We start from the raw sequence: 27,619 nt of genomic DNA on the forward strand, positions 1-27,619 counted from the left end.
TAGATCACGGCCTTATGAAGGAGTTTCTTAACAATATAAAAGAAATAGTACTATTGTTCTCGTTCGAAGAAACTGGTTTATTTAAAATTGGCAGCAGTGAATGAAAACAGTACAAATAAAATTACATTTAAAGTCTAAAATAAACATTTCTCAGGTGGTGAGTCATCTGTGAAACACCCTGAACTGGCTTTACGGTAACACCTGTAACAGTTGATGCTGTGTTACATAAACTGTTGAATTGAATCACCGAAATAAAATGTTTTCAACTGAGCAGAAAAAGTAAATTTATGTGGAACTTGGTAAGAAAAAATACTTTAATTTCTTTTATCCGTGTTGCTTTTTGTCAGTCGTGGGATTAGAAAATATCATAAATGAAAATTCTGTGCAGCATAATAAAAACCTGACACCTGTATCTGAAAATATGTAAAAAACAAACTAAAGACTTTTTTTTAAAAATATGTGTGCAAATTCACACTCGTGACGATCAAAACTGGTGTGATTAGAGATCTTGTGTCTTTCCTGTCTGGATCTGGATTTATTTTTTTAAAATATTTTTTCCAGATGCACAATATTAATTCATATTGGTACCAAGAGTATACTTCTTTGTTTGATTTTACCATAACATGCGATGGTTATAATTCCTTCCTTCCTTCCTGGATTCAGATGCTCATTCACTGAAAAGGTAAATTACTTCTGAGGGATTACTTCTATATTTTCATTCTTGGGCTCTACTAAACTATCCTTGCATGATTCACAGTTTAAAATAATTCCTATTTTTCCTTAGGGCCTGGGTGCAGCCCTTCATTCCATATAAGGGACAAAATTTCAGAGCCAAGAGCAGAAAAAACAGTTTGATGTTTCAGCTTTTTATTCGCAGGTTTATCCTCACTTTCATCCTACACAGACCTCATAATTTTAAACTTCTGCACGTTTTATCTGAGTATATACAATAATAACAGCATCTGTCTGTGTGTGTGTATGTATGACAGCAAATAACAAAAAGCATAATCAGTCTGTTTCAAGTTCAGTTTTATTTATATAGTGCCAAATGACAACAACAGTTGGCTCAAGGTGCTTTATATTGTAAAGTAAAGATCCTACAATAATACAAAGAAAAAAGAGAACGCCCCAACAATCAGATGACCATCTTTTAACAAATGCTTTGGTGACAGTGGGAATGACAAACTTCCTTTTAACAGGAAAAAACCTCCAGGAGAATCAGTCTCAGGGAGGAGCCATCTGCTGCGACTGGTTGGGGGTTGAGTACAGGATGACTGGACAAAGACTGTAGAGTGTCATATTTGCTTTTTTTTGACTGTCAGCAAATCAAAGGTCATTTTTTCGTGATGGTTGCTGGAGCTGAATGTTGATATCTTTTCCAAGAAGGTATGGCACAAAGTCAGAATAAGTAACACCATAATAAACAGAAATTAAGTGTTACTAACATTAGCTATGACTGCCAGTGTTTACTTTTAAAGGAAGGGTATTGTATTTTTTATATATATATATATATTTTTAAATTTGTTCTTTTTCTAAACATACTTTACGAAGTTTGCAGTAAAAAATCAGATAAGAGTACCACGACAAATGTTTACTTTAATTAAAGAAACACTTTGTAGGAGTAGGCCATGTGTTTGTAAGTAATTGAACAAGAATAAATTGAACTTCAGCTATGTCATTTTATATTACAGTGCTTTTCTAACTAGGCACCTTATTCTCTTTCTCTTGAGAATATGTTCTTTAAAGATATAATGCCTTTTGGTGTCAGTATTATCACTTTGACCTTCAGATCAATGTATTGCACTTGAAGAAGAGGTCAGAAAACAATGTTATAGGGCTTGTTGTCAGTTTTCAACCAATAAATCATTAAGCTGACCTCAAAGACTTTGGTGGATGTTAAGCCAAATTTAAATGTATTATTAAGGTGACCCCACTCTAATACTCCTACAAAGTTTACAATCAGATTGAACACACACACTACCAGAAACATAACCTCCTTATCAGAAGATAAAAAGACAAACTAAACAAGTAGCTGTCTTGATGGAGGTAAAAATAATTTCTGATGCTTAATTTCAAATTGTATGTCAAATAAATGTATTCATTGCTAATGCACTGCTTAACACTGAAATGCATTTTAAATTTGAAAACCTTTTCTGAGATACATGCAGGTACTACTGATGAATCACACGATTTACAGTGGTTTTTCCATTTCTTATCCTCTATTTCACGTGTAATGTTGTCAGAAACAACACTGGCGTCTTTACAGTCCTTGAGCCCATCTGTCCAACCCTCTGACCAATCACAGTGGAACAGGCGGGACATGGGAGTACAGCCAACAGGGAGCGGCTTGTCAATGTGCGTAAAGAAAGTGAAGTTGGGCAAAATTAGCAAGAATAAAAACTGAAGAAAGCTACAAATAAAAGCATGTAACTCAACTTTTTTTTTTTGCTTTAGGAAAACTTTATAAAACAAAGAGAGTATATTTGAAGACCAGTATACTCCTCTATTCCACAGGCACCGTCTTACTCTCTAATACTGTGTTAAACACTGGTCAAAAACTCCACTGCCCACTCTTTCAGACATCTCCATACCACCACAGATATGGTTACTTGGATCAACTGTTGTCATCCTCTTCCTCCTTTACTAATCCTCTGTACTTCCTTATTCACCAACTGTCCTCCATCCGTCCTCCTTTATCTGTCATTTTGTCATTTTCTTCATTCATCAGTTCCTCGGTCATTATTGCGTTTGACTCTTATCAGGAGTTTTATTTTGAAGTCAGACCGGAAGTGGTGATGTGGGCGGTGACAAAGTCGCCGGGGCTGGGCAGCAGCAAGGGTAGTCCGTCGGTTGTGTTGTAGTCTCCTTAAATTATTGCTTGCAGTCAGTAGTGGATCTACAGTTCTTGTATGTTGCCGTGTCGTTGTGTGTCACTTTCTGGCCGTTGACGGGAGCGCACTTGCTGGTCTCTGGTGTAATGGAACTGGACAAAATGGACGAAAACGACTGGAAGTACCACGGAGAAGGAAACAAGAGCCTGGTGGTCTCACACGTACAGGTGAGTCAGCTAGCACAACACTAGACTAGCTTCGGGTTCTACTAAAGCCTTTTCGCCTCGTGCTTTTCGTGGGCAAAATGTGCCTCGGGTCGGGATTGTTTCTACCAGAAAGTTTGTTTGGAGAAAAATGATAAGGGCAGGCGAAATGTCACCTTGTAGGATTTTGTTTATTTTCGGTACATCGTTAGCCTGTGTTTGCTAGCTGAGCCGGCTTGCTAGCTAGCACCAGCTAGTTGTTCAGGCAGTCAGTGAAAAACTGTCAAACAGCAGCGAGGCTAATGCTTACAAACTACGTATAGAAGAATGCCCGGACACTGTGTGGTTGACTGATTGGCGATTGTAGTTAAAATGTAAAATCCTCGGGGTGCTCGGGAGCTAATTTAGCCGTTAGCATCTCTCCCATCTTTCCTTCCAGCAGCTGGAAGGAGAGATACGCAGAGAAGAGAAATACTTTTCTGGATTGCTGCCCGACGCAGTGTCTGCTCAGGTCACTTCCACACAGGTTAAGCCGTCTTTACTCACCTGGACAGAGTGGAGCGTTCACTGACGTGCCCCCCTCCCCGGGGAAGTCTCCTTGAAGGCACTGACCTGATCGTGTTGCCGTTGAGCAATCTGTGAAATCTTGTAAGCATGAATCAGATCGAGGATGTTGTAACCTCCTAGACAAAACATTTACATTGAGGGCTTCCTAATAAAACCGTTGGCACTTGTTGTTCAGGTTTTTGTTTTGCAAATTTAGGGTTGGGTAGGATCGACTGTACATTATATTAGCTAAACGGGCAACCAACTTTGACAGGAGGCCACTGGGCTCAAGTAACTTTGCTATTCACCCTGCAAAAATGTATTGAAATTATATACGTATAATACAGTTAATAAAAACATAAATAATAAAAGCAGACAAGAGAAACATTTTCTCCAGGTGCAGAATTAGATCAATGAATTCACAACATACTAGAGCAGACTGTGAGCACACAGTATCCTCAACACTTTTCCATTTGTTTTGCAACTTTTTAGCTTTAAACTAGCTGCAGAAACTATTTTCAGCTTCAAAGAGACATGAGAACTTCCCAATAAACTCACTGGGGCACAGTGAGTTTATTGCCCCAGACCCCTGAGGCCTGTGTGTAATGCCTAAGCTGGCGCTAGGGCTGCTCAATTATGGCAAAAATGATAATCACGGTTATTTTCACTGAAATTGAGATCTCGATTATTTGACGATATTTATTTAACCCTTTAAGACCTACCATAGAACCAAGTCCGCCAGAGCTTATATTATTTTTTTACATGTTGTAGTGCCATTTGTGGGAGCATTTAATAATAATAATAATAATAATACATTATCGCACACACCAACCTGTAAATGCTCTTTTGCACAATATTATTACTAGATATATTATATATTATTATTTTTTTTGCACTAACTTGTCTTGTAGCACCTTGGTTCCTGGAGGAACGTTGTTTCGCCTCACTGTGTATTTTTAAACTGTATATGGTTGAAGTGACAATAAAGTTGAACTTGAACTTGAACATTTTATTTAAATAGCGCCTTTCAAAGCACCCAAGGACACTGTACAACAGATAAAAACTGGAAATATACACAATGATAAGAATAGAAGATAAAAGTTAAAACATACAGAAATTTAAGAATAGGCAATTTTAAACAAATGAGTTTTAAGGGTGGACTTAAAAAGAGAGAATGAGCTAATATTTCTGAGGTCCGGGGGTAGGGAATTCCAAAGTCGAGGGGCAGAGCAACTAAAGGCCCTCCCTCCCATTGTGATCAGACGAGCAGAGGGAACAGAGAGAGAAAGAGAAGATGAAGATCTGAGGCAGCGGGATGGGAGCTTCATCTGTAATAAGTCAGAGAGGTACGGTGGAGAGAGAGAGTGAATAGCCTTGAATGTATACAGAATTATTTTAAAATGGATGCGAAATTTGACCGGGAGCCAGTGAAGTTGCTTCAGGATTGGGGAGATGTGGTGGGTAGAAGAAGTCCTAGTAATAATACGGGCAGCAGAGTTCTGGACACGTTGGAGCTTGTTGATAGATTTTTGTGTGAGGCGAAATAATAATGAGTTGCAGTAGTCAATTCTAGAGATAACAAGATTATGGATGAGAATGGCAGTGGCGTAAGGTGTGAGGAAGGGGCGGAGGCGATTAATGTTACGGAGTTGGAAATATGCTGCACGTGTAATATTATTGATATGCGAGTTAAAGGATAATGTGCTATCGAGAATGACACCCAAGCTTTTCACAGAGGGAGAGATAGGGACCAGCGAGTTATTGATGGTGAGAGAGAAATTGTTAATTCTGGATAGCAGTCGTTTGGTGCCAACCAGAAGAAGTTCCGATTTATTGCTGTTGAGTTTAAGAAAGTTGGAGGAGAACCAAGAATTGAGTTCAGCTAGACAGAGGATAAGGGAGGGTGGAGGAAGAGTAGAGTCAGGTTTGGTAGAGAGATAGAGCTGGGTGTCATCGGCGTAGCAGTGGAACTGAATATTATATTTACGAAAAATATATCCGAGTGGAAGAAGGTAGATGATGAAGAGAAGGGGCCCGAGGACAGATCCCTGGGGCACGCCAGTGGATAAAGGAGAAAGTTGAGAAGTGAAGGATTTTAATTGAATGAACTGAGTGCGATCAGATAGATATGATTTAAACCAGGCTAGTGGAGTGTGAGAGAGACCAATAGAAGCTAATCTGCTAAGGAGAATGGGATGAGAGATGGTGTCAAAAGCTGCACTCAGATCAAGAAGAATAAGGATGGAGAGGAGACCAGAATCAGCTGCTATAAGAAGGTCGTTTGTTATTTTTATAAGAGCAGTTTCAGTGCTATGTAAAGGACGAAAGCCGGACTGGAACTGTTCGTAGAGGTTATTATCAGTTAGGTGAAGATGGACTTGTGAAGCAACTATTTTTTCAAGGATTTTTGAGAGAAATGGTAGATTGGAGATAGGACGAAAGTTATTAAAGTTGTTGGGATCTAGACCAGTTTTTTTCAGGATTGGGGTAATAGCAGCAACTTTGAAGGAAGCAGGAACAGTTCCAGTGGTGAGTGAAGAGTGAATAATAGCAGATATGAGGGAAAGGAGAGGGAGTAAGCAGGCTTTAACGAGGACAGTGGGGATAGGATCGAGCTGGCAGGTAGAAGGCTTTGATTTATGGATGAGATCAGCAATATCAGCTAAGGATGGAAGTTGAAAAACAGAGAGGAAGTGAGAAGAGGGGGGAGTTAGGACAGAGAAGCTACATTGAGCATTAGGGTCCAGGTCTAAGTGTATTTTATGAATTTTATCAATAAAGAATAGCATTAGAGCATCACAGAAGTTAGATGAATAGAGATGAGCAGGGAGAGAATCAGGTGGCCTGTTAAAAGAATTGAATAGTGAGAAAAGGGTCTTGGTAGAGTTCTTACTTGAGCAGACAATAGCAGAGTAGTAAGCAGATTTGGTTTGACTAATACATTCCTGGTAAAACAGAACGTGGTTATTAAACATATCCTTATGAATAGTAAGGCCAGTTTTCTTATAGAGGCGTTCAAGCTGTCGGCCTTTAGCTTTCAGTAGCCGGAGTTCAGGGGTGTACCAGGGTGCAGAGCGAGAAAAAAGTACAGTTCTGGTTTTTTGTGGAGCCAGGGAATTTAAAATACTACTAAGGCTATGATTATAAAAAAAGTACCAGGTCCTCTTGAATAGCTAAATTGTTAGAAGACAAGCAGCTAGAAAAAGCAGAGGAAAGGATATCAAGATTTATATTCTTGATATTCCGGAAAGAGATAATACGGGGGTTGTTAATTACAGAGAGGGTCATGTGAACATTAAAGGAGAGAAGCAGATGGTCCGAAATTGGCAGTTCGTCAGCTGTACAGATGGAGGGGGTAAGTCCAGAGCAGCAGACTAAGTCCAAAGTGTGGCCCTTAATGTGGGTAGTTAGCCCTTAAAGTTGCTATACATCAATACAACTGTTATAGCCCATATTTTAATGATATGTATGCATTAAGTCCATAGTAACTACATTAATTGCAAAAAAATCGTTTTTGTTTTTTTATATATATATTTCTACTTGAAGAAATTTAAGAGGTTTATCCCTCAAAACTTTAAATACAAAAAAGTTGCAAAAAATAGTTTACAACAACAGGAAATTTATTTTGAGTGTCTTCCTAGTTTTATTTTGGAGATACAGCAATTTTTATATACTGCACGAAAAACAAAAAAATAATCCTATGATGCAAATTTGCAAAGAAAACAGCATGTGCATCAAAATAAAATATTTCCAGCAGTGCAATTTGAGTTCTAAGCATCCCAGAAACTATTCAGAAAAGTCAAACATGACTTATAAAAACACCAGTATAGGCTTTTAAGGCCTACAAGTTAGGGCTGCTCGATTATGGCAAAAATGATAATCACGATTATTTTCACTGAAATTGAGATCACGATTATTTGACGATATTTATTTAACCCTTTAAGACCTACTATAGAACCAAGTCCACCAGAGCTTATATTATTTTTTTACATGCTGTAGTGCCATTTGTGGGAGCATTTCAAGTTGCTATACATCAATACAACTGTTATAGCCCATATTTTAATAATATGTATGCATTAAGTGCATAGTAATTACATAAATTGCAAAAAAGTGCAATAAACTACAAAAAAAATTGAAAATCGCGTTTGTTTTGTTTACATATATTTCTACTTGGAGAAATTTAAGAGGTTTATCCCTCAAAACTTTAAATACAATAAAGTTGCAAAAAATAGTTTCCCACCACAGGAAATTTATTTTGAGTGTCTTCATAGTTTTATTTTGGAGATACAGCAATTTTTATATACTGCAGGAAAAACAAAAAACAATCCTATGATGCAAATTTGCAAAGAAAACAGCATGTGCATCATTTCACTGTGGGAAGTGTTACGACCAGCTGATAGGAACGGCGAAGCGTGTTTCTGGAATATTATGTTTTTGTTCCTGCAAGCGCTTTTTATGCAATTTTTGCAAAGCTATATGTGGAAGGAAACCGTGACCGAGGACAAGCTGATGGCATCAGATGTAAGTACAACTCCTCCGGTTTCATATGCAAAACAAATTATTGCGCTAGCTTACACGGTTCAGGTTCTACAGGGATTTAACAATAGTTACGCAAAACGGAGCGTGCTGCTCTGACCGGCTTTAAAGGGTTAACAATGACTTTTAAAAAATAATATAAAATAGTGTGCAACACCACTGAAGTTTTTTTTTTTAAACTCTCTTTTCAACCAACGGCAGTCACTCTCCAAATAACTTCTGCTTAGCTTTCCGAGCTTCCCTCGGGTCCTCTTAATCAGCGGTCTCCAACCTTTTTTGCGCCACGGACCGGTTTATGCCCGACAATATTTTCACGGACCGGCCTTTAAGGTGTCGCGGATAAATGAGGGAGGGGCTAATAATCGGCTCAGTCATTTTTAATGATCGTTGAAAGCCCAGATCGTAATCGTGATTAAAATTCGATTAATTGAGCAGCCCTACTACAAGTAAAAAACTACATTTTCTGCGAAAATGGCAGAAGTCTGTTTCACTGTGGGAAGTGTTACAAACAGCTGATCGGATCGGCAAAGCCTGTTTCTGGAAAATGTTTTTGTTCCTGCAAGCGCTTTTTATGCAATTTTTGCAAAGCTAGATGTGGAAGGAAACCGTGACCTAGGACAAGCTGATGGCATGAGATGTAAGTACAACTCCTCTGGTTTCATATGCAAAAAATTTTATTGCGCTAGCTTATGCGGTTCCAGTTCTACAGGGATTTAAAAATGGTTATACAAAACGGAGCGTGCTGCTCTGACCGGCTTTAAAGGGTTAATAATAACAATGTATTGAATAATGACTTTAAAAAATAATATAAAATAGTGTGCAAATACTGATAACAGTGCAAATGTTTGCAATATAAGAAATAAATGAAAAATGTAAACATCTATGTTTAGTGAACTTTGCAGTGTTGCTCTGTGGTGCAGCTACTACACTGTAGCAAAGTTTACACACTGTGTCTACTTGATCCACGTCTGACTCCGCAAACCCATAATGTTTCCACACCACTGAAGTTTTTTTTTTTTACCTCTCTTTTCAACCAAAGGCAGTCACTCTCCTCCCCAAATAACTTCTGCTTAGCTTTCCGAGCTTCCCTCGGGTCCTCTTAATTGTTGTGACACGTGTTCGAAACGCAGAGAGGTGCGCTCGATTTGCCACACGGAGCAGCGCGAGAGTAAAGCACGAGGGAGGGGCTAATAATCGGCTCAGTCATTTTTAATGATCGTTGAAAGCCCAGATCGTAATCGTGATTAAAATTCGATTTATTGAGCAGCCCTAGCTGGCGCTGGGTGCTCCACCTTATGAAATCCAGTGACTTTTCCCCCACCATTACAGATTCTTTAAACTCAATGAAGAAATTAAAAGTTCTAAACTGAAGCTTTGTTTGGCACTTCGTATGTAAAACAAGCAAAACGTTCAAGTGAACATTTTGTGGCATTTAACCAGAAGTATTAATTTAAATATCTGTAGATGTTATCGTAGTTCTGATGATTTTCCTTGGTGGGTGTAAATTAGATGTATAGTAGATCATTATTAGATGTATAGAAATAAATATGCAATATTTCTCAGACATATCTTTTAATTTAAAGAGGGAAATGCTGGTTTTATTCTCAGTTTTTAGATATTACCTTTGATTTCTGTTTATACCCCATTTTGCCAGAGATGTTGGTTGAAACAGGTTGGGTACAGTGGTTGTTGTCTCATAGTATTAAGTTTCCTGGTTTGAATCTCCAGGGCAGCTGGGGCCTTTGCATGTTTTCATTTTCATGTATGTGTTTCCTCTTCTCGGTCTAGTTCCTCCTACAATCCAAAGATATGCTTGTGTTTGTTGCCTCTCGCCCTGTGACAGCTGGGATGGGCTTCAGCCCTCCTGTGACCCTCTGTTGGATAAGCATTAAGTAATAGGATGGATGTGGGCTCAAACAAATTTGAAAGATAAATCTAAATTAGAGATGTTCACCGCATAAATATGCTTTCCACATGATGCGTTTTGCATTCCTACAGTCAAGTGTCACCAAATGGTAATTCCACAGAGAGTTGCTTAAAGAGAAATAGCAATAGACAGAAATGAGTCATATTAGGGCTGTGCGATATGACCAAAATCTCATATCCCATATCCCAATTCTATCGTCCTGATAACGATATAAATCACAAAAATGTAACATTTTCTGTAAATTCTGTGAATCTCGGGCAGCTTGTCTTGCGGGAAGTGTTTCCAGCTGCGCTTCATGTAGCTGGACTCCAGTGTTTTAACAGATGCATGAAACTATACATTTTTTACTGTTCTAACGTTTGAGTCTAAGGTTTATTTTTTTAGCACCTGGCAGCTCCTTTTTTTTTTTTTTTTTTTAAATTCTCATCCGTAAATAATCTGCTCTTTCACGTGATTCCGTTTATTTTGAAAAGTCTCAACAGGATCTTGAGCTTTATTGTGAAAGGTTTATGTGGAACATAAACAAACGGATACGCGATGATGTTGTTGCTAACCACAACACATAAAAACAGGCGCTTGTCCCTCCATAGTGTGGTTATATAAAATATAAGAGAAAGAGAGAACTTTAAGAAATTAATATAGCCACTACAGTGACCATCAAAACGATGAAAAATATTGCCGTAAACAGTTTATTTTGCGACACCACGAAGCAAACCATAGCGTAAAATGAAACGATAGATGTTTTTATATTGTCATCCGATATATATCGTTATATCGAACAGCCCTAAGTCATATGGATAAAATCTGAGAAATATTTTTTTAAACTTTTATACCAAAACCACATGAAGGTGCCTGTTTTTGGTTGATCCAGGAATTTAAATACTTGTCAGATCAAAGAAGTTAAACAATATATATCCATCATGTAATATTTTAATACTTGGGCTCTGCTAGAGCAGTTTTGCACGATTCACAGTTTAAAACGGTCCTTATTTTATCTTCAGTGGGGGCCTTGGCGCAGACTCTCAGTTCATGCACTGTCTCAAAATAGTTGTTTTAGCTCCTCTCCCTTTACTCTTATTGGCTACCCCACACAAACAGAAGGGTGGAGAAACAGGATGGTGGGGCCTCTGTGCTCACAGCTAGAGCTCTGTGCCTGACATGACCGTATAAGGGATAACAGTTATTATTCACAGCTTTTTGTGCACTTTTATCTACATAGACCTTGTTATTTTGAACTGTGGCATCTATCGATCTATCTATCGATCGTCACATCATTTTTATGTTGAATACTCAAATATATTGCCATGATGAGTGAAAAGTTGTTATATTTTTTCAAAGAAGATAAGAAAAAAAAACAAAACAAAATGGTAAAACATTAGCTGGTTGTAATTTTTAAAATTGGTCTGTGGCATAGTGGTTAACAGATTCACCTAATATGCAAAAACCCTTTTCTTCGTGACCTGGAGGACACAGAAACCTAGCCTTAGCGAGCCACAAGCTAGTCCACTCCTAGTGCCGTTCCTGAGCTCGGAAAAATGAGAAGGTTATATAAGAAGTGCATCTGGTATAAAAACTGTGCTAGCTCATCTGCTGTAGCGAACCTTTGGGAAATAAGATTTTACAATTTGCATATCCCAAACTACCATCAGTCAGTCCCAGTCATTAATTAGATTACAGTGATGATAATAAACAAAAAAAAAAAGATTGTTGCCTGTAGTGGCACAGATGTATATCTCAAGAGTTTTCATCATGCTCTTTTCTTGCATGATGGCCCGCCATTGAGCATGAGTGAGTAAAATGTACTTGGGCAGGAATGACACAGCATACCCGTTTGCTTATATTGGTAAGAGGCAGACACACTTTGGATTTGCCTGATCTTCTGCAAAGAGTATTAAGTGATCTGAATTATAAACCTCACAGACACAGGACTCCTAGTTTCTGTAATGACAGTATGGGACCAGACAAAACCAGCTGGATTTGTTCTTGGCATTTTCAGTCATGTGGACAAGTTTTAACAGGACTGAAAAACTAAGCACACCCTTACTGCTTAGAAGAAGCCATGTGCTGAAGATAAATGAATCAATTACATATGACCATATCTTTAAAAATAAATAAATAAATAAAATGTCAAGGTGCTGCAGACCCAGTCAAAGTTTGGACCAAACCTGACTGAAGTGGGAAACTAATTAACTCAAAATAAAAGCAGAAATCTACGTAGTTTTAGTCTTTTTTTTTTTTTTTTTTAAATTTCTTTTAGTCTGTTAAAATCACAGCTTGCCTGATGAGGCTTTGATGGACATTGACGTATGGAGTTTTGATCTATAAGACTGTGAGGGAACTGCTGTTGTTCAGTATTATTGTCAAGCTGTGCTGATGTTTACCTCAACTAACACACAAACTGATAAAAAGTAAACTGAAAGGAGGAAACCCACTCTGGAAACTAACTAAAACTAAACTGAAAATAAGAAGTCAAATGAAATATAAAAAATTAAAGTAATCTGTAATAGGACATGCTTTTCATGAGCTTTTGAGATAAAATAGTGTGTGTGTGTGTGTGTGTGTGTGTGTGTGTGTGTGTCGGGCATGCGTCATTGTTGGAACTAAGAAAACTGAACTGAAAAGGGCCCATGTAAATCAGTGATAGTGAATTAATAATGAAGTGTGCAAATGTGTAAATGGTAAATGGCCTGTATTTATATTGCGCTTTACTAGTCCCCAAGCGCTTTACACATTCAGTCATCCACCCATTCACACACACATTCACACACTGGTGATGGCAAGCTACATTGTAGCCACAGCCACCCTGGGGCGCACTGACAGAGGCGAGGCTGCCGAACACTGACCACCACCAGTAGGCAACGGGTTAAGTGTCTTGCCCAAGGACACAACGACCGAGAATGTCCAAGCTGGGGTTCGAACTGGCAACCTTCCGATTACAAGGCAAACTCCCAACTCTTGAGCCACGATTGCCCCCTGTCCTTTGACTGTGGTGTAAGCGCCCCAATCATCCACACATCCAAGTCCTGCTCCCCTCTAAATATAATTCTGTTTTATTTAACTCTCTAAAAATGGAAAATGGGCCCAAAATCACTACATCTAAGTAAGGGTGGGAAATTTCTCTCCGCTAACACAACTGAGTAAATTAAGTTATGATCGTTTCACAAACTGTTCTGGGACTGTGTTTGGAAAACAAAGAGCTCAGACTTATTTGCGTGGCTTCAAAGGAGTTGGATAAAAGAAGCAGGCTTTACATGCAAAGCTACATCCTTTTATTCAAAGCAGTTCTAACATTAGATGTTTTTTTTTTACACGTGAACTACGAGGCCAGTTGCTTTTATTAATTTCTTTCCCACGTGTAGCACATAGCAGGTGCATTTGCACTACTGAAAAGGCTCTATGTGGTTTAAGCGCTGGTAACGTGTGGGTAGAGTGTGCAGGGAGTGAACATGTGGGTGTCGTGGGCAATTTCTAGAAAAAGTTCAGGGCGGTGTTACAACGTGTGAAAAGTCTTAATAACATTGCATCTGTGGACATTTAACTTTAAAAAAATTTTTTTGACCCTGGTTATTGAATTACTTCATTAAAAATATAATATTTAATTAATAATAAACAATAAATGTTGATTATTTTATATATTGTTTTTATTATTATTTAGTTTGTACAACATTCACAGTGCAGTAAAATGCATTGTCTGCTCTGTAACTTTTTTTTGTGAGCATGTTGACGATCAGAACTAAAGTCTCTGTTTTCTGTCAGCGCACTAAGGCATGTGAATGGGCTTCACTGATTGAGTGTTTGAATGTTTTTGTGCACAGTAACACAAGTCTGAACTTGCACTCCGATGCAGATATTTGGATGCCTACTGCAGTCTTTAGCATTAATTATACCACTCGTGTTCAAAGGAGCTTGCAAAGAAAAGCGTCTGGACTTCTATAAGTTGCTTGAAGACGTTTCACCTCTCATCCGAGAAGCTTCTTCAGTTCTAAGGTCAAATGGTGGAGAGTCCCAGATATAAACCTAGTGGGAGTGACCCCCCACAGAGGGACAAAAGGACCCCCTGATGATCCTCTAATCGCCTGAGCCAAGGTGTGAAACTGGGCGTGGGTCCCAATCAGCCAGAGTTGGGACCCACGCCCAGTTTCACACCTGAACTGAAGAAGCTTCTCGGATGAGAGGTGAAACGTCTTCAAGCAACTTATAGAAGTCCAGACGCTTTTCTTTGCAAGCTCCTTTGAACACGATGACCTGGATGACTGAGAACCTTCACAGACATACCACTCGTGTGTTTTGTTCCCAAACACACTCTGGACTTGATGTTCTTAAGGACTCTTGTGACTTGCACTGACTGGGTTCAGTATTTCAGATGTGTGTCCTTTTTTTGTCTTCTTTCCAAAAATGAGCTTAATTGATGCTTTTGATGTCTTTTGCAGCATCCCAGAGTTCTGCGCCTACTCAAGTATCCAGCAGAGGACTCTGAAAACCCTCCACAGGTAATGAGTCTGTTCGCTGAAGGGGTGGAGGGCCTGAGCCTACACTTTTTCAGTCTGGTTTTTATGTGTAAAATGTCTCATCAGCATCTCCTTGAGTCTTCGTCATGCCTTCTTTGCAACAGTGTCATCTTTCACTGACGAGTGCAAACACCAAAGTGGAAAATAGTTGGAGACAAACAAGCGTCTCTGCAAACACTGTCGTATGAATCTCCAGTGTAATGTCAAACTAGCAGACAGAAATACCCCCTCTCTCCCTCCCACCATTGAGTTGATGATGGATCAGTGCAGCCATTTCTGGGGAAATCAATATATAAAAAAAGTTGGCATGGATCACAATCAGTTTATCCAACTTAAATCCCATTCTTCAACTCTCTATCCTGTTTCTGCTGGTGTGACCCAGGGTTCAGTATTGGGGCCTCTTTTATTCATTATTTATATGCTTCCTCTTGGTTATATATTCCGAAAATATAATATAATTTTTCACTGTTATGCCGATGACACCCAGCTCTACCTTTCTTCTAAACCCAATTCATCCCTCCCACCTACCTCCCTCTCAGACTGTCTTATTGAGATTAGATCCTGGTTCTCCTCCAATTTCCTCAAACTTAACAGTAATAAAACTGAAGTTTTACTTGTTGGTACACCATCTATCTTAACCAAATCCCACAGCTTTTCCATTAACGTTGAAAATTCTCCCACCCTTCCCTCCCCTCAGGTTAAGAGTTTGGGTATCATACTTGATAATACTCTTTCATTCCAGTCTCACATTAATTACATAACACGGTCTGCTTACTTCCATTTACGTAATATTCACCGACTCCGTCCCTTCCTTACTCCCCATGCTGCTGCCATCCTTGTCCATAGTCTTATTACGTCCCGTATTGATTACTGTAATTCCCTCCTATTTGGTCTCCCTAAAAGGTCCCTTCATAAACTCCAACTTCTTCAAAATTCTGCAGCTCGGGTCATAACTTGCACTCCGTTAAGTGCTCATATTACCCCAGTTCTTCAGCAGCTACCCATAGAAGCCAGGAAAAAATATTAAAATCTTATTTCTTACATACAAGTGTATCCATAAATCTGCTTCTTCATATTTGTGTGACCTGCTCCATATCACCACTGTTTCCCGCCCTCTCAGATCATCATCTGCTATTCATCTTACTGTTCCGTCCTCACACCTTATTACTATGGGGAACAGAGCTTTCAGTCGCTCTGCTCCTCAGCTCTGGAACTCTCTTCCTCCTGCACTAAGAAATATTGACTCCCTCTCCGTATTTAAGACACAGCTCAAAACACATCTGTTTAAACTGGCTTATTCGCTTTAATGCTGATTTTATCTGTTGTCACGCTCTGTTTTGTAATTTTAACTTATTTTATGTATTTTATGACTATTGTTCCTTTTATTAATTGTGTTTTTTGTAAGGTGACCTTGGGTTTCTGAAAGGCGCCCTCAAATAAAATGTATTATTATTATTATTATTATTATTATTATTATCACTGCTGATAATTCTGACCTTTGTTAATTCCTGAAACTGATTTGAGGGAGGGCAATGGATGAAATTTGGGTCTGTTGTCTTCAATTTAAGGAGTTCAGCACTGATTGGCACACTGGTGTAAGCACTTAGTATGTTATATCTGCTGTCAGAGAACTTACAACCTGAAGCAATGAAAACAGTTTACTGTTATCAGAACGGCTTTTTGCACATCGGGCTTAACTTGACTCAGCTCTACTTAAACCGCATGCGGTGAACAGTTCACCTCAAGTTGTTTTTTGTTTTTTTAAGTAGAAATAGTATTTCACATTTTCTGCTTTTCTTGGGGTTCTTGTCTGAAAAATATCAAACTAACCAGTGTCTGTTTTTTTTTTTAATTTTTTTTTAATTTTTTATTATTATTATTATTATTATTATTTTTTTATGTCAGCTCACGAAGCTGGTCATGAGCTGCCAGCTGATGGACAGAGTAAATGAGGCTGTTCGCACCTGTTGGCTGACTGAAGTCTGCCTCACAGCCTTCATTTACATGGAGATTGTAGTTGTTTACATCTTTGTCAGATTGAATATTCAAATGCAAACCAAAGTGTGGCCCCACACCCACGCCCAAAATTCAAATTTATTTCATTCCATCAGATAGAATGTCAGGACTGACTGTTTCCAACGTCTAAGTCATGAGTCATACCACAGACGTTAAATAGGGTTCAAAAAGTAAAACAAATGGTACAAGCAGCTTAAGCTTGCATTCCTTTAACTCATATGTCAGCTTTAAGTCTTGTTAATAAACAGAATGGTGTTCATTTTTTAAGGTGCTACCATATGTGCGTGCCCTGTCACAGTTAGATCCACCCCTTGCTCACCACAACCTGGATAACACTTCCCGATTTACCACAATTCTGAAAAACTAGTTCATGCATTTATTTTTTTAGTATGGTGGTTTTCTGCTAACTGAACCATTTAGCTTTTAGGAAAAAAAACTGTATGAAAACATGTAGGTATATGGGTGTTAAAATCCCAGAGATTCCAGTACTGGTTGGTGGAGTTCAGGTTTCACATTACTGCTGGTTCTGGAGTTAATTTCTTTTTCTTTTTTTAATCACAGACTTGGTTTATTTTTAGAAACGTCCTCTTTCATATGCATGAGCTCAAAGCTGATTAACCAGCTGGTAATATAACAAAATTTCTTTTCTTTTAAGTCTTGCATCCTGTTCCTGTTGGCAGATGATTTTTCTGCACAGACTTCTCCATTTCATGCTGCACCTTCAGTCAGTGTTTATCATGGGTGTGGCTGGTTTTGTAGAGAGTTCTACCTTTAATCCTCCAAAGCTCACACTTCCCAGCTGTTTGTGTAAGTTGGAGGAAAATGCATCACTGAACAGCAGCACATCTGTTTGACTAACAGATTCATTATAATCATATCTGATTCCGTGACACTCGAGAAGCGATTAAATATCTCTCCTTTGCTGTTAAAATTTGGCTTTAACTAACATGATATTACCTGCTGGTTTGTGTGTGTGTTTACCTGCCTGTCTTTGTGTGTGTTTGTCCCCCAGACAGCAGAGCAGGCTTACAGGCAGATCCAGAACATTGTTGACTTTAGCTCCAACGTGATGAGCAGCCTGCTTGGGGAGAAGTTTATCCACAGCGGGGTAAGATGGGGTCGAGTCTTTTACTTTCAGGAACACTGGACTGATTTAGCTTTGCATCACTGAGGATGGCGAAGGACCTGGATCACAGAGGGTTTCAGGATCAGTGGATGTCCTCGTTAAAATATGTTGCTTTTTTCCTTTTACTTGTTGTAATAAACTTTAGAGGAGAACATCCAGTATGGCTGTGCTGCCGCTTGTCTTCATCTGCTGGCTCAATGTTAGAGCATCCCCTCTGTGATCCAGGCTCTTGTGATTCATTATATATATCCTATAAGTTATAGCACTGGTTTGCTTGCCCGTGTTTGTAAATTGGAGTGTGTTAATGAAAATGTGAATGCATTGTTATTCCTGAACGACTCTTTGAAAATCATGACCATCCCTAGACCCGTGTCAGGTGCTCTACCAGAATTATTTATCTTTAGATGTTTGGAGTGTGCTGCGGGTGTCGGGTGATATGTTGTAGTGATTACTAGGGCTGCTCGATTATGGCAAAAATGATAATCGCGATTATTTTCACTGAAATTGAGATCTCGATTATTTGACGATATTTATTTAACCCTTTAAGACCTACCATAGAACCAAGTCCGCCAGAGCTTATATTATTTTTTTACATGTTGTAGTGCCATTTGTGGGAGCATTTCAAGTTGCTATACATCAATACAACTGTTATAGCCCATATTTTAATGATATGTATTCATTAAGTCCATAGTAATTACATTAATTGTAAAAAAAAGTGCAATAAACTACAAAAAAATTGAAAATCGTTTTTGTTTTTTTTTTTACATATATTTCTACTTAGAGAAATTTAAAAGGTTTATCCCTCAAAACTTTAAATACAAAAAAAGTTGCAAAAAATAGTTTACAGCAACAGGAAATTTATTTTGAGTGTCTTCATAGTTTTATTTTGGAGATACAGCAATTTTTATATACACTGCAGGAAAAACAAAAAAACAATCCTATGATGCAAATTTGCAAAGAAAACAGCATGTGCATCAAAATAAAATATTTCCAGCAGTGCAATTTGAGTTCTAAGCATCCCAGAAACTATTCAGAAAAGTCAAACATGACTTATAAAAACACCAGTATAGGCTTTTAAGGCCTACAAGTAAAAAACTACATTTTCCGCGAAAATGACATCACTTCCGGTTTCGGGCAGGAAATGGCGGGCATGCGATAGTTTGCACTGACGTCTGTTTCACTGTGGGAAGTGTTATGAACAGCTGATCGGATCGGCAAAGCCTGTTTCTGGAATATTATGTTTTTGTTCCTGCAAGCGCTTTTTATGCAATTTTTGCAAAGCTTTATGTGGAAGGAAACCGTGACCTAGGACAAGCTGATGTCATAAGATGTAAGTACAACTCCTCCGGTTTCATATGCAAAAAATTATTGCACCAGCTTACCTGGTTCCGGTTCTACAGGGATTTAAAAATAGTTATACAAAACGGAGCGTGCTGCTCTGACCGGCTTTAAAGGGTTAATAATAACAATGTATTGAATAATGACTTTAAAAAATAATATAAAATAGTGTGCAAATACTGATAACAGTGCAAATGTTTGCAATATAAGAAATAAATGAAAAATGTAAACATCTATGTTTAGTGAACTTTGCAGTGTTGCTCTGTGGTGCAGCTACTACACCATAGCAAAGTTTACACACTGTGTCTACTTGATCCACGTCTGACTCCGCGAACCCATAATGTTTCCACACCACTGAAGTTTTTTTTGTTTTTACCTCTTTTCAACCAACGGCAGTCACTCTCCTCTCCAAATAACTTCTGCTTAGCTTTCCGAGCTTCCCTCGGGTCCTCTTAATTGTTGTGACACGTGTTTGAAATGCAGAGAGGTGCGCTCGATTTGCCACACGGAGCAGCGCGAGAGTAAAGCACGAGGGAGGGGCTAATAATCGGCTCAGTCATTTTTAATGATCGTTGAAAGCCCAGATCGTAATCGTAATTCCATTTATTGAGCAGCCCTAGTGATTACCATTTTACACTTGTGGAGACATTACTAATTAATGAGACTTGATCCATCTTTTGTTCAGAAGAGAGACCAAAGCGCGGCTCGCATCTGTGTTTGTCAAGTCACTTTAGCCATTCATGAGAGCGGCAATTTCAGTTATTAGTGGCCTTTAATACTTCCTAAATATAAAGTAATGCAACACTGTAAAGAAGTAGATGTCTCATTTATAGCAATGACATATCTTTGCTAAAGCAACTGTGACTCCTAAAGACAAGACTATCAGAACATTCAGAAATCATGAGATAACAATTTTCCAAACAGAAACGATGCCTAAGGTTGCTTTATTTATTTTTAAGTGGACTGTTTCACCAGTTTGATCTATTCTGAGCTGCATCATAAATCAGATATTCCGAAAAACAATGAGTCAGTGTTGAAGTCTGGAGGGCTTATACCACATGAGCATCATTCCCTGGTCAGATGATGCTTAACTTTACATGTAAAAGCGGAATTTGTCCTTCTTACATTTATAGTAGTGTCCAAATTCATGCCGTACCTCACATGTGATGGTTATTAAAACGTGTTAAAGCAGTGTTTTGTATGATTCTTCGGTTGTGTATTATAGGAAGGATTTTTATTAGGGTGTTTATGTAAATGTTCGACATTGACTTTGTGACACCAGCCTGCTCTGCATGCTATCGCTTCCATGATGAACTTAAGATAAGCACGCTGCCTGGAGTTAGCGGTGCTTTACATAGATGTAGCAGCAGCTTAACAGATGCTTTATTTTCCATACAGGAAGTGGTTAAACTGCCTCTCGAGTTTGTGCGGCAGTTATCAATCAAAGTCCAACATCAACGTCCAGGTGAGACTGAAATGTTTATCGCTTGTTTCGACTTGTGATAGTTCTGTAACGGCACAATGAGCTGCAGTCAGATTAAACAAACGCTCTGTCTTTCTGTGTGCGTCAGCGTGGCGCTGTGATAAGGTGATGGACATCTACAGTGGGTGTGCGCTCTGTCTGCCCAACCTGACGTCTCCAGCCCTCCACCAGCCAACACACACTCCCCCACTCTGCATCGAGATCAAGGTAAACACACACACACTTGTGGTAGTCTAAGCCAACTTTGTCCCTTTGTACATGGTCAGGGGTTTTCCTTCAAACAATAAAGGTCACACATCAAAGACTTTTTGTCCTTTACTGCAAAAGAAAATCCTGGATTGTTATTGAAACTTGTATTGAAATTTTTTTAGATATTTTGTTTATTACACGTCCAGGAATAACAGGGCAACACACAGACTTTTGTTAAGTAACTCACATTCATTGTTGTAACTAATGCCCCTCCAGATATTTCTTCCTGAAAATAATAAAGTTAATTAGATTTGGCTTGTTGTTAATTTCAGTTGAAGCTCAGTAATAAAAGTGATGTTCAGCCATAGAGATAGAAATCTCGTGGCCAGGACCTACACCATTGTCACACACACAGTGATCGGACTAAAGTCACATGAGGGTGAGTATGAGTGTGTGTGTGTCTCACTCAGCTGATGTTTTGTTTTCAGCCTAAATGCGGTTTCCTGCCATCCCCCAAACATGTCAGCAAAGACATCAAGACCAAAGTGTGTCGCTACTGCATGCACCAACACTACAAAGTAAGTACAAAGACACAGCACAGCTACAGAACAGCATGATGGGAAATCAGGCATATTGGATGTTTATGGGCTGAAATCAGAAGTATAAGAATCTAATGCTCTCTTTACTAAACATTACCGTGTTTTGTCCACCTCAGCCTGTCGTTCTTTATTACAGCCCACGAGGCTCTTCACTCCATAATGAGTCAGTGTTGTAGACTCAGGACTTTTCCTCCCATCATGCAAACACAATGAAATTGCAGCTATGCTAACCTCATAATGGGTGTGACACTGAAAAACATTTAAAATGATAAGACATTTTAAAATACTGGAGGATAATTGTTATAAAAGAATAACTAATGAGGGTGCAAGTGCATCAGCAGCCGTACACTATTGCACAGAAAGTGTCAAACAACAGCACAAACTATAACATGTATGTGTGTTGCATATAAAAGTGCACATATGGTTGTAGCTGCTGGTACAGGCGACTCTGGGTTTGTAAAACAGAAAATGTTGTGTTGCTGTTATTTCTCCTCTCTGTCTCTGGTTCAGACAGCATTAAATTCAAGTCCCTAAAAAACTTACTGACTGCACAAAGTTGGATGTCCTATTTCCTTAAATGAAAACCAGTATTCAGTTTAAAAAAACTAAAGTGGGCTGGATCTGTGTGAGTATCAGGTTAGCTCAGCCTGAGTTTACGTGAAGTCAGGGAGTCAGGAAATAAAACAAAAAAATACTGCACCCTGACTTATTGTTTTAAATAATTGTGATCATTGCCAAAATCGATCAGCTCTATGAGATGATTGTATGTATAAGTAATTCCTGTGAGCCGAACGCTCAGGTAGCTCATCCTAAAAAGGTAAACCTGCCTGAGCAGGTTTTTTTGTGTTCAGTTAACTTGTTCATGTCATGTTTTGTCAAACTTCCCGTTGGATAAGTGAAGCTTTGATGCCTTCAGAACAGTGTGTGTAGTATTTTCATGTGTGTGCGTGGCTCCACTTATAAATAAAGCGACTGTGTGCAGATCCTCAAACGACCTTTTTCATCCATCTGATTTGTGTCTGTAGCTGCAGTGAAGTAATCAGCTGAAGGCAGTAACTTGTTTAAAAAAAAAAAAAAAAAAAAAAAACTGAAAATGTGAGCCTTTGTTAGATGATCACATGATCAAACAGAGGGAGTAAAGAATGAAAGCTGCTCCAAATAAAGGTCTGTTATCTTCTGCTGTTCAGATGCACAAAAGCCCTGATTGATCGTGGCCTGGATGGGCACACCTAAAGTCTAATGCTTGTTTTGAGCTCGAGCTGGGGAAGAGGATTGCAGATGGTGCTTGTTGTCGATGGAGGAAGTGTACAGAATATCCTGTCCAAACAGTCTGTGGGTCACTGTTACTTGTGCTGCTGTCGGTCTGTCAGGCAACTGCAGAGAAGACAAAGTTATAACCTACGAAGAGCTGAACTGAAACGGAGTGTTTTAAAAATGGACAGTGTCTACTGCAGCCACAGTCGGCCACACGTGTCTCCGCTCTGAAGAGGTCAAAACTCCAGCAGCACCTGTAATTGCAGCTCACAAGCTGAAATGCGTCACTCAGCCATTAAAGGTTTTCTGCATCCTCTGAAGTGCTGCTGGAGGTTTTCACCTGATCAGTTTATTTTCCCCCCTGAGCATTTTTGAAGTGGGTCATGCTGTGCAAGAAACCTGTGTTCTGTTTCAGCATAGAGTGATAGCATATAGATAAAGGTAGCACACACTGAGGTCTACAGATACTGAGAAAAGCAAGTTTTAAAATAGATTTTTAGTTTTCTTAGAATTAAAATGCGAGCTCACTTTGAAGTATAGAGTAACTCGGTCCTTTTAAGCTCTATAAAACTGTTCAGTTTTCTCTTTGGGGTCAGTTATTGATTATGAAGATTTCAGTCCTGTTTCTCACTTGTGACTAATGATTTTGTATTCTGTTCTTTGTTTGGCGGTCAATCAGTCTGTTGTTCACTTACAAAGGCCCGTTATTCCAAGCTACCCCATATCACTTTCAAAGTGTTACTACTGAAGCACATGGATACAGGAAGTGCCATGAGGTGCTGGGGAACGGGTTTCTGGTAGTCTACATCTTTCTAAAAGGCAAACAATAGAAATTAAGTCCGTCCCTCCTCTCAGTGGTTACCAGCAGCCAGCAAGATACTGAAGAAAACAAGATGATCGCTGAATGTTGCCACTCAGCACTGACATGATGTATTCATGCTCTTTTACAGTTGTACGACCCGTCACAGTCTTTGTAACGGTTAACTGCTTCCTTTTACCTCCGGTCTACAAGACGAGAAGGAATTTTATCTATCCCAGGTCCCATCCTCTCTCCCAAAGTTGGGCCTTTCTGGATCATTAGATTCTTGAAATGAGTCTCTGCTCTAAATTGCTAAATGACGAGAGACCTGTTTTTAAAGCAGGAGTGTCAATCACGCCGTCTTAGAAGAGAAACGGAACCGGCAGAACAAAGAACGGTGGCAGTTCATATTGCACACTTCAGAACAAATTTACAAAGACCACCATCCTTCAAATGACAAAACGGCAAAAAAAAAACGAGAACAAAACCGCTCACTAACTTTTAAAACACATGTTAATAAAAATCTGAAGGTTGATCTCATCAAAAGTTTAGGACTAGATTTAGTCTAGCCCCATGAAAACCCGCACCTAACAGATGTTTGCTGTTTCTGTGTTGCTTCTCTCCGTTTGACATTTCTCCACTCTTCTGTGTCTGCAGGTGGCCAACGGGAAGTGGAAGAGACGCAGTTTTTACTGTCCACTCGACCTGTTCTCAGGGTGAGACTCTGCAGTGTTTAAGACACAGCTGCCTTTAGTGTCATTTACCATTCATGAAATGTTTTCTTCAAACATTGCAGTAACACAAAGTGAAGGAAAAATACTTTGGTTATCTCACAGTTGAAGTGGAATAATGCATTCACTGTGCAGCCAGTCCTGTTTGTGAGGTGTTTGTTGAAGTGTGTTATCTGTGCTGCTCATGTTGTGGTCTGGAGCAGCTGTGTGAAAGGGCGGCTGAATAACACTGTGGCACTCCTGATTGGATGCTCCCGTCCCCACTTTGTTTAATATTCCTGACGTGATGGATGGAAAACATCTGGCCACAGCTACGAAGACTTTATCAGGCCCTTTATCAGAAATTCGTGTGCTATGAAGTGAAGGGTGAACACATGGGCTGATATTTTGATGAGTTGAAATGTGAGCCCGTGACAGCTGATGATGCCGGCTTTGCACGATGATGGCTTTGGATGGAAAATTCCTTGTGTTGATCTGTTTACTGTGTGATGAAGTGTCTAAACATTAGTCACACACATGGGCCTGACATTTAAGAGTACACGTGGTTTTCCTCTCACATTTTTCTACATCTCTGACCTGACGCCAAACCTGCTGATTTTCCTTAATGTGGGTATGGGAGGGTAAAAAAGCTAAAACCATGGGAGTAACCTCCTAATTTGTTGTGCAGTAAAAAAACAAATAAAGATAAAGAAATGTTAAACTGAATTGCTTGAACAACAAGCGACATTAACAGTAATTGAGTCATTTTTTTGTGATTAAAATCATCATTACTTGTCGGGGACAAAAAAAAATAATTAATTGTAGTGAAAAAGTTGTAAATAAGGGAGAAGCTGCTTCTTCCCTGAGAGGCCTCCAAACAGGCTGACTTGTTGAATCTTCTTCTACTTGTGCAGTTGTGAACTTCAACATTTAGCGTGCTAAGCGAGGCCTGTGGAGTCTGAGATTAGCTCTTGGGTGTTCTGCACACTCTGACCTTACGGTGACTTTGCTGGGATATCCACTCCTGGAAGATTGTGGATTGTAACAGGAGCCTGAATGCTCCAGACCAGGAAAGTGATGAAACCTCTGCTTTTATGTAGGTGCCCACACTTGCCTCTATCAGGTCGCCCAATAATGTTGTTGTGCCCCCTCACCTGAATTCTGCTCATACACCTAAACTATAAGTTGCACTAATTCATGCAGTTTGTTAATAAGAAACTTAAATGGCCATATTAATGATAAGTTATTGCAGAGTAAGCTCAGTTTACTTACTTGGTTCACAGATGTTTATCGTGGTAACCAGCACCACTGTGCAGGTCAGACTTTGGGAAGGTCTCCTAGTGTCTCTTTGACACTAAAGAGGCTGGTTTTAAAACAAGGTCCTACTCGAAAACAGCAAACAAAAGGTCACTGATTCACTTCACAGAAAAAATGTCTGCTGCTGGAAGACGAATGTTTTTGAACATTTATAACTGTGGCTACACTTCTGATTGTTCTATGTGTGGGTGTGACTATGGATAACGTGAGAGAGCAAGTGTGTTTTTATTAATTAAATGGAATAGTGAACCGACTTGAGCTAACCCAACCCCAACACCTCAGCGTCTTCCTAACATGCAGACGTTTATTTTCCGTACTGCAGATCAGCTCTTGAGAATAAAGCTTCTATTTCTGTGTTGTTGTTGTTTTTGTTTGTTTTAGGAACAGACAGAGAATGCATTTTGCCATCAAACACCTGATAGAAGAACCTCAGAACAACTTCAAAGTATTCAAGGTGAGTTCAGTCACACTCATACATGTTTAACTTGAAGTCTTTGTTTTTATGCGGCCTTGTTTTTACTTCTAGGAATTTCACCTTGGAACTATTTCAACATAAATAATATCCTGTTTTCTAAATATTTATGCTGGCTGTGATGAGCGTGTTTACTCTTTCACTGTGGGAGATCAATAGATCAAAAGGTGAAAGAAACCTGGAGCTCTTCACTGTGAACGAACAGGAAATGTAAGCTGAGGGCACGCCTCTCTAAGAACAATTGTGTGATGGAGGTGAAGTCATTGGAAAAGGCTCAAAATGCAGTAACAGAAAAAGAGTTTGATCTAATCCAACTTCTAAATGCACCACAAGCATCGCTGGTTAAAACTTTGGCCTCGTGTTTTCATGAACTCATCCTCAAAATGTCTGAAATAAAGAAAACCGGACACTCAGTATCAGGTCTGTGTCATCTGAGGTCACTTAAGCAGCCACAGTAAAGTGTGTGTGTGTGTTTTTTCAGGGCGGTCAGTGTATTTACAGCAGTAAGGAAGGCAGCGACGAATCGCCGGACATGAACTCTCTGCTGCATCATCTCAGACCTTACTTCCTACACGCAAACAATCGAATGAACTGTCACGTGACCTGCAAAGCAGTCCTGAACGACTTCATTCAGGTAAAGGCACACCTGAATAAATCTGCTGCAGTCTTACACTGGGACTATTCATTACATACAGACTAACAGGATAGTATGCAGGAATTCATAAAGTTCAGCATGAACAGAACTGAAACTTTTTACCTTTTAAAGGAGGATTTAATTTAAAAGGGTGTGCTGTTGTGTGTGTGCCTTAAAAAAAACGAACTTTATTTTTCAGCAGTATGGAGATTTATTGTGTATGAGCATTTTTCTTTTTAATGTACAGTACACACAGTTTATAAATCCCATCCTCGAGATTTTAAAATGCTGACCCCCCCCACCCGTTGTCTGCAGGTCCTGGTGAATGCCCTGCTGAGCAGTGGAGGAGGAGATGGCGGTGTGGTGGCGGACAGACAAGCGGAGGGGCGGAGTTTCTGTGAGGCGAGCATCTTCAACAAAGAGAGGATTCGCCATGGTCAGGACCTTTCTTTTCTTTTGGGGTGCAGACGGGTTCACTGATCTTAAGTAGTCCAACATTATCAGCACTAGTTTTTTTTTAAAGTTTTCATCCACAGAGCTGGAGCAGTCCCACCATTCCCGTGTTAATCACATGCCTGATTTTTATTTTATTTTGTGGCCTTGCTAGCAGTGCAGCCTGTTCTGTTTTAATTTAGCTACACTCCGAGGATTAGTCATTTTGATATCAGTTCAACTATTTATCAAAAATAACAAAATTAAATTACTGGCACTTTTAGTATTACAGCTGGTGTAATACGGTGTTACAAGATTGTGCAGCTGTGACGGCCTCCTTCAGAAACCTTTGGACTGAAAGCAGTGATTGTTTTCTCGGCACAAACATCTGAATGTGATTATGTAAATGTGCAAAACAGAAAAACCTGACTCGCTTTTTTTTTTTTTTTTTTTTTTAATGCTGCGACTTAAAATTTTATAAACCCTGATATTAGACCTGATGAGAACAGACTGTGACCTTCCTTTGAACACGTCTGTGTTTCCAGGTTCTCGAGGTTTACCCACCGACAGTGTTTTGTTCAGGATCCTTCAGACGCAAATGTTGGACACATTGGACATCGAAGGACTTTATCCTCTTTACCGCCAGGTGGAGCAACACCTGCAGGACTTTCCCAAAGAGAGGTAACCCCCTGTTATTGA

At 39.2% G+C, this 27,619-nt stretch overlaps 1 protein-coding gene across 1 annotated transcript in view; it reads left to right on the forward strand.

The window, feature by feature from the left end:
* The first annotated feature begins 2,799 nt into the window (after positions 1–2,799).
* Positions 2,800–27,619, forward strand: part of ippk (inositol 1,3,4,5,6-pentakisphosphate 2-kinase) — a 30,190-nt gene continuing 5,370 nt past the window's right edge. Inside the window, exons 1-11 of the mRNA XM_085274755.1 lie at positions 2,800–3,058; positions 14,474–14,533; positions 17,580–17,675; positions 20,430–20,496; positions 20,603–20,721; positions 21,192–21,281; positions 24,013–24,071; positions 25,764–25,836; positions 26,336–26,488; positions 26,804–26,924; positions 27,466–27,601. Coding sequence (XP_085130881.1) covers positions 2,978–3,058; positions 14,474–14,533; positions 17,580–17,675; positions 20,430–20,496; positions 20,603–20,721; positions 21,192–21,281; positions 24,013–24,071; positions 25,764–25,836; positions 26,336–26,488; positions 26,804–26,924; positions 27,466–27,601 — 1,055 coding nt within the window. The 5' untranslated portion in view covers positions 2,800–2,977. The remainder of the gene's footprint in view (positions 3,059–14,473; positions 14,534–17,579; positions 17,676–20,429; positions 20,497–20,602; positions 20,722–21,191; positions 21,282–24,012; positions 24,072–25,763; positions 25,837–26,335; positions 26,489–26,803; positions 26,925–27,465; positions 27,602–27,619) is intronic.

Source organism: Mchenga conophoros, linkage group LG5, assembly GCF_057382185.1.
Source record: "Mchenga conophoros isolate Kocher_MC1m ecotype Shallow Benthic linkage group LG5, M_conophoros_male_GT1.1, whole genome shotgun sequence".
In the NCBI taxonomy this organism is placed as follows: domain Eukaryota; kingdom Metazoa; phylum Chordata; class Actinopteri; order Cichliformes; family Cichlidae; genus Mchenga; species Mchenga conophoros.